At 45.9% G+C, this 8,029-nt stretch overlaps 1 protein-coding gene across 1 annotated transcript in view; it reads left to right on the top strand.

Moving 5' to 3' along the window:
* Nucleotides 1-5,069, top strand: part of LOC140410989 (NACHT, LRR and PYD domains-containing protein 3-like) — a 60,780-nt gene extending 55,711 nt beyond the window's left edge. The window contains exons 6-10 of the mRNA XM_072499878.1: nt 945-1,031; nt 1,208-1,378; nt 2,606-2,776; nt 2,914-3,081; nt 3,249-5,069. Of these exons, the coding sequence (XP_072355979.1) occupies nt 945-1,031; nt 1,208-1,378; nt 2,606-2,776; nt 2,914-3,081; nt 3,249-3,336 (685 nt within the window). The 3' untranslated portion in view covers nt 3,337-5,069. The remainder of the gene's footprint in view (nt 1-944; nt 1,032-1,207; nt 1,379-2,605; nt 2,777-2,913; nt 3,082-3,248) is intronic.
* The last annotated feature ends 2,960 nt before the right edge of the window (nt 5,070-8,029 follow it).

Here is an 8,029-nt window from a genome sequence, read left to right as displayed (position 1 = left end):
TCTCTCACACACACACACACCAGTCAGTCTGGAGCTTCTCTCACACACACACACACACCAGTCAGTCTGGATTCTCTCTCACACACACACCAGTCAGTCTGGATTCTCTCACACACACACACACCAGTCAGTCTGGAGCTTCTCTCTCACACACACACCAGTCAGTCTGGAGCTTCTCTCTCACACACACACACACACACACACACCAGTCAGTCTGGAGCTTCTCTCTCACACACACACACACACCAGTCAGTGGGAAGGCCTCATGCAGACTGCAAGCGGCTCCTGCGTAAAGCAGGGGCATTGAAATCAGGAACCTTTAATGATCTGGTCCATGTACGAGGTGCTGCTGTGAAAAATAATTGACAGGAATTATGCACCAACCTCCCAGACAATGAAACCTGAAATTACTATAATGAAGAGCCCATTTAATGATGAGTAAATTGAGAGGCTCCCCAATCCCTATGAATTAAGAGAACAGGGACGTGGAAAACTTTTAATGGGACAAAATCAGTTCTTCTTGTCACAATAAATCCTGGGTGTGGGTGCCGAGTTTACAGCAGTACAATAAAACTCACCCTGAGTTTTTATACAGATTAATCAAAGGCATAGACTATAAAATGAAGGAAATTGCCACTGTATTATTTAATTACAGGAATTGGACCTCATTCACGCACAATTCAGGATTTAAGGAGCAGCCAGAGCTCCAGAGTAGTCATCCTAATTTGCAGTGAATGAACAGGGCTGAGGCTCATTTAAAGGCGAAACAGCGGACGTGCATTCTTCAGTAAATGTATTTACTCTCAGTCAAAGAATAAGTGATGAGTTGGAGAATCTGTGCCAGTAATTTCCTGAAACATTTCAGTGCTTTCTCTGATGTTCGAGAAAAAAAAATCATCAGATATTGATTCTGAATTGGGTTGTTACCCACTCTCTTTGTATAGACTGGGTTACAATAATCTGGGAGATCCAGGAGTGAAACTACTGTCTGTGGCTCTGACGAATCCGGACTGTAAAATACAGAAAATGGAGTAAGTACCAGACTGTGAGAGATTGTAATAATTTGTAATAACTGGGTGTCTGACATTGCATATTATTATTTGTATCTATAATAGTGTTATCAGTACTCACTGGTGATTTACTATCACGCCTGCTATTTTTCCCCTTACTTCCCTTTCTCATTTTAATCTTTGTATCTGATCCTCAGGCTCTATGATAATGCTCTCACACATTCCTGTACTAAGGATCTCGCCTGTGCTCTCAGTATAAACCAGTCACTGACGGATCTGAACCTGGGTAATAATAAACTGGGAGATTCAGGAGTGAAACAACTATGTCTGGCTCTGGGGAATCCTAATTGTAAAATACAAAAACTGGGGTAAGAAACACATTGTGTGAGATTATGTTTATGATAACTGCTGTTAGACACCATATATTATCAATTTCAGTAATGTTTTTAATAAACATAGTATTGGCATCAGTAACAAAGTTATCATATCTACTAAGATGAATGTAGGAAATTCAGAAATATTGTATTATACGTATTTGGTACAGTAAGGGTTAGTCTGGGTTAGTCTGACTGCTGCAGTAGTGATTTTAAAGAATCCTAGTTCACAAGGCTTTGTGGCTACAAGAGCTGCAATTAAAGCATCGTAAACGTTTGGGGTAATGGACTTTTGTTTATATTAAGAAGGTTCCCTGGGGAGTAGATAATTAGATACATTGTGTTCAGCCTAGTAAGATTGAGGCTAATGGGAGGAGCCAGGGGTTGAAGCAGTCAGGTGTTGAGGTTTTCAGGGTTAGTTTTTGGCAGGAAGGTAAGCTTCTGAAAATACAGCCAGAGATTCTGCATTATTCTGACAGGGTGTCAAGTCTCTTTCTTTCAAGCAGTCTCAAAAGATCTCTGTCTCAAAGTGGTTTACCAGAGACATCTGTTTACAGCATGTATTCCTGAGTTTGGCAACTGTATTTAAAAGTGGATTTTGGCTTGAGATGCGTATTGTTTGAGTGGAAATAAAGATAGCAGTTAAGGGTCATTGTATTGATAAGCATTGTTTAACTGGTAATTGAAAGCTATTTGTCTTCCTAAGATTAAAATTATGAACACTGTGGTATGAATAAAGTTTGTTTTGACATACCATATCCCTAATTGTGCATGAAATCACTCCTGGAGCGAAATTCTCCCCATGTCTGCGTGGGTTTCCTCCGGGTGCTGCAGTTTCCTCCCACAAGTCCCGAAAGACATGCTTTTTAGGTGAATTATGCATTCTGAATTCTCCTTCAGTGTACCCGAACAGGCGCCGGAGTGTGGCGACCAGGGGATTTTCACAGTAACCTTATTGCAGTGTTAATGTAAGCCTACTTGTGGCACTAATTTAAAAAGTGTCCTTTCGTCACAGTCTTACAGATTAAATAAAATATTGGAGTTTCGGTCCGCTCTCCGAGCAGCTGTTGGGGTCTGGTCCGGGGTCATAATACTACCTTTTGTGTCAGTAATAGTGTGATTAATAAACACTGTACATTATTAATAGTTTCAATAATCATGTTGCGGATAAATACTGGGGATTTACTCTTGATTTCTGTTATTTATCTCCCTGATACGCAGACTGGGAGCTGTCGCTCTCACAACTTCTTGTGCTGAAAGTCTTGTCGATGCTCTCCGTACAAACCACTCACTGACAGATCTGGACCTGAGTGTTAGTAATCTGGGAGATTCAGGAGTGAAACTACTGTCTGCGGCTCTGAGGAATCCGGACTGTAAAATACAGACACTGAAGTAGGTACCAGACTGTGTGAGATTGTGATTCTAACAACTGAATATCTGACATTGTAAGTTATTAGTATCAGTAATAACGGTGGTAATAAACTCTGTGTATATACACTGATTCCTGTTGTTTCTCTCTCATCCATCAGCCTATGGAGTGCAGGCCTCACAGATTCTTGTGTCGAGGATCTTGACTCCGCCGTCAGTGAAAACCGGTCACTGAAAGATCTGAACCTGGGGTCAAACTCATTCACAGACCAATGTGCTCCTGCTCTCCAACACCTCACACTGACCTGCAGGAGTCTGCAGCGGATGTTGTAAGTGATTGTGTCACCAGTTAATGCAAGAAATAAAACATAAAATGGATTTAGTAGATTTATAGTTAATATTTATTGTTACTAGAAAAATATTAATTCCAGTCTCCCTGTTATTTACACTTTTGGTCACTCTATTTCATTCCTATTAAATCTTTAATCTGTTTCAGGCTGCTGGAGAATCTGTTCAGTCCAACCACAAAGAGGCACCTGAGGGCACTGCGGGAATCCAGATCCAGACTGAGTGTGATAGTGTGAACATTTCAATTTATAAACATCCTCGCTCTCATCCTGTGAACATGTTTCTCTGATTCCCTGTCCCTCCCCTTTAACCGGCCGGGCTCCAGGTTGAAATCCTATTGGCCGTTTCCCAGTTTCCATCTCGAGCTGAGTGAGTGTCATCTCCCATTGTGACATCAGAGGCCCAACAACAGGGTCACCAGACTCCGCCTCCCGGCCCCACAGCGCTGCTTCTGCAGGAGATCCGGGGCTGAATGTTCCCCAATGGGACACTGGGGAAATGTACAGGCAGGAAGGACCCAGGGTGAAGATCAGTCTGAGCTCCAATGCAACACTGACAATTGCACTCTTTATTCCTGGGTTCTTACTACATGGGTGGAATTGTACGGTAACATTTCAAAGTTCATGGGTGGAGATTTGATTTAGGGTTGTTGGTAGATGGAGGTTTTTGTGGTAAGATGTGGGCGGTGATTAAGGAGGATATGGAGTTGAATCAGAATGGGGAGGTATCAGCGGCCATTTTTTGGGTAGCACTGAAGGCAATGGTCCGAGGGGAAGTTATTTAGTTTAAGGCTCGTGCGGATAGGAAAAGGAGGGAGGAACATAACCGTCTCGTGAGCGAGATAGTGGAGGTGGACAGGGAGTATTTGAGGGTGCCTGCTGCGGAGGGATTGGCGAGGAGGAAAAGGTTGCAGGGGCAGTTTGACAGATTGACAACGGGGAAGGCGGCAGGGCAACTGTGTAGGGCAAGAGGCGTGCAATATGAGTTTGGTGCACCAGCTGCGGAGGCAGGCCATGTCCAGGGAAATATTGAAGGTACGGACTGGGGCTGAGGATGTGGTGTTGGAGCCGGGGAGATAAACAAGCGCATTTAGGGAGTACTGCCATGGGCTTTACGAGGCGGATCTAGGGGAGAGGAGGTGGACATGGGGCAGTTTCTGGACAAGCTGGAATTTCTCCAGGTGGAGGAAGCAAAGAGGCAGGAAGTGTTCGCCAGTCTGGACGAGCTAAGGGAGAGGGTAGAGTTGCCGAGTGGGCATGAGTTCAGGTATCTGCAGGTTGGGGACTTTGCGCAAAAGGTCGGGAGGGGGTTCCCTCGGTTGCCAGGATACACCCTGCTGGAGCGACTGCTGCTTCTGGATGTGGAAGGGGAGGGAAGAATTGGGGATACATACAAGTGGCTGGAGGAGCAGGGAGGCGAGCGGGTGGCGAAGATCAAGGAGAAATGGGAAGGTGAGTTGGGAGGTGAGATCAATTGGGGAGTATTGAGTGAGGCACTGCGTTGGGTAAATGGGACCTTCTCCTGAGCAAGGATGAGTCTGATACAGTTTAAGGTGGTGCACAGGGTGCATATGACATGGGCGAGAATGAGTGGGTTCTTCCAGGGGGTAGCAGATGAGTGTGAGAGGTGTGGGCAGGGGCCAGCGAATCACGTGCACATGTTTTGGGGTTGTGAAAAGTTGGGAAGATTTTGTGTGGAGGTGTTCATTGTGGCAGGATAGTGGAGTAGGAGGTGGACCCGGGCCCTTTGATGGCGATATTTGGGGTTTCAGAGAATCCGGAGTTCATGGAGAGGAGGAAGGCCGATTTCTTGGCCTTCGCCTCTCTGACTGCACGGCGGCGAACGTTGCTGGAGTGGCGGTCGGCATCGCCACTGGGTGTAGCACCTTGGTTGGGTGACCTGTACGACTTCCTGCGGTTGGAGCAGATAAAGGATGAGTTGAGGGGCTCTGCAGGGGGGTTTGAGAAAAGGCGGGGGGTGTTTGTGACCGTATTTGAGGAGCTGTCCGTCGCAGGGGTGGGGGGGAGAAATTTGTCCAGACCGTATAGTTGATTGCTGGGAAGTATGTTTCCCGGAGTATTTATTTGCTGTAACCTTTTTGATACATGTTTGTAATAAAATACATTTTAAAAATATATAATTCTAAGTTCATTTGTGGCCGGTTTTGCAGGGAGTTTCCATCCAGTTCTGCCGGCGAGTTCCCCACCACTATCAAATGACACTTGGTCACTTTTTTGGGCCCTGTGGAGTTTCTCTCCAGTTTAGCCCACACTTGCGATGTAAATCCTGCCCATTGTGGGTGGGTCACTTTTGAACACATCATATTAAAGCGACAAAGTTCCAGAGATTGGTGCACCAGGATGGGATGGCCCACCGAGAGGAGAAATGGGGAAGGTGTCGAGGGACATTCTGCTGTTCATGACCTTTTATAGTGTTTACTGATTCTAAATTATCCCTGTTTCTGACATCAACATGGGGACTGGTCTGGTGTCACCGTGAAAATTAAACATTAAATAGATGCTGAATTTTTGAAACAAAATCACTGGGAAATGCAAATCCTGCGATTGTGAAAGTGCAGAGGGGCCAGTGAACGGCCTTGTTGTTACCTGTAGTCATGCGACTTTGTATAATGATCTACACTTAGAAATGTTCCTGACTTTGCGACACTGGACCTCTTTTTAAAAATAATCATTTTTATTAATGTTTACTATTTGACACTGGACAAGAGATGAATGAAACGGTTATTATTTACAATTTACACGTTCCTTTTCGGCACCCCCCTCTCCCCCCCCCCCCCCCCCACCCCCCGATTTGTCTTCCCCTCCCCCCTCCCCTTTTCTACTGTCTCCGGGTCCTATCTTTGGCTCTTCCCTTCGCTGTAGATGGTTTGTTTGGCTCTTATCGCTTTGCGAGGGGCCCCCTGGTCCCCGTGTTGGTCTCTCCCTGGGCTCCCTCCTGGCATTTCCTTCGGCTTCTCCCCACTGTGCCCCCCCCCCCCCTCGGCCCTGACTGCTTTCTGTGACCCTGTTGGTTCCCATGCGTCGCCCACCCCAACCCCCCCATTCTATCTGTTGTTGGCTTCAAACAGGTCTCGGAACTTTATTATGCAAAACGTTATTCCTTTTACATTTTCTATTATCCAGGTAGGATGAGCAAAGATGTTCATGGCCCTATAAAATTGGGAAGAAATGAGGAACCAAATTTTCTCACATCAGATGCACATGATTAATTGACTTTACCTTTTAACTGTTGTGGTAAGCTATTTCAAATGGATAGACAAGATAAAATTGAGTATAATAAGCCATGATTAAATATCCAAGAACTGTTGGTCTTGTGTGCAACGAGAATGTTGGCCTCTTGTAATTTCATAGAATTTACAGTGCAGAAGGAGGCCATTCGGCCCATCGAGTCTGCACCGGCTCTTGGAAAGAGCACCCTACCCAAGGTCAACACCTCCACCCTATCCCCATAACCCAGTAACCCCACCCAACACTAAGGGCAATTTTGGATACTAAGAGCAATTTATCATGGCCAATCCACCTAACTTGCACATCTTTGGACTGTGGGAGGAAACCGGAGCACCCGGAGGAAACCCACGCGCACACGGGAAGGATGTGCAGACTCTGCAGACAGTGACCCAAGCCGGAATCGAACCTGGGACCCTGGAACTGTGAAGCAATTGGGCTATCCACAAGGCTACCGTGCTGCCCCAGTGGCTGCCCCAATTTGAACCGATCTAATCAGGGTCTTATTTGTTTTAGATAGCAACTGTCCAGGTTTGCCTTTGTTGCAGTTTTTCAAACAATTTTATATTTTAATGCCAACTTTATGCTGATTGTAATGCCAACTGTATGGGGGCCACAGTGGTTAGCACTGCTGCCTCACAGCTCCAGGGTCCCGGATTCAATTCCGGCCTCGGGTGACTGTGCAGAGTCTGCACGTTCTCCCCTTGTCTGCGTGGGTTTCCTCCGGGTGCTCCGATTTCCTCCCACATTGGGATACTTTATTTTATATATGGAAGGGCTCACTTTATCCGCAATGGAGTACGGACCTAAGTATTTTGGTGACAGGAATGTGCTGGGGTTATATACAGAAAGCATCACTTGCTGTCCGATACTGTACTCAGTCGCAAGCACTGTCTTGTCGAAACATTCCCCACTTAGTGGAGATTGGTAAAGGTGTGTGCTTGGTTCAGACATTCCCCACTAGGTGGAGATTGGTAAAGGTGTGTGTGTGATTCAGATATTCCCCACTAGGTGGAGATTGGTAAAGGTGTGTGTGTGATTCAGACATTCCCCACTAGGTGGAGATTGGTAAAGGTGTGTGTGTGATTCAGACATTCCCCACTAGGTGGAGATTGGTAAAGGTGTGTGTGTGATTCAGACATTCCCCACTAGGTGGAGATTGGTAAAGGTGTGTGTGTGATTCAGACATTCCCCACTAGGTGGAGATTGGTAAAGGTGTGTGTGTGATTCAGACATTCCCCACTAGGTGGAGGTTGGTAAAGGTGTGTGTTTGGTTCAGACATTCCCCACTAGGTGGAGATTGGTAAAGGTGTATGTGTGATTCAGACATTCCCCACTAGGTGGAGATTGGTAACGGTGTGTGTGTGATTCAGACATTCCCCACTAGGTGGAGATTGGTAAAGGTGTGTGTGTGATTCAGACATTCCCCACTAGGTGGAGATTGGTAAAGGTGTGTGTGATTCAGACATTCCCCACTAGGTGGAGATTGGTAAAGGTGTGTGTGTGATTCAGACATTCCCCACTAGGTGGAGATTGGTAAAGGTGTGTGTTTGATTCAGACATTCCCCACTAGGTGGAGATTGGTAAAGATGTGTGTGTGATTCAGACATTCCCCACTAGGTGGAGATTGGTAAAGGGGTGTGTGTGTGTGATTCAGACATTCCCCACTAGGTGGAGATTGGTA

The sequence above is a fragment of the Scyliorhinus torazame genome, chromosome 4, assembly GCF_047496885.1.
Source record: "Scyliorhinus torazame isolate Kashiwa2021f chromosome 4, sScyTor2.1, whole genome shotgun sequence".
Lineage (NCBI taxonomy): Eukaryota > Metazoa > Chordata > Chondrichthyes > Carcharhiniformes > Scyliorhinidae > Scyliorhinus > Scyliorhinus torazame.
This window is presented reverse-complemented; position numbering and strand designations above follow the sequence as displayed.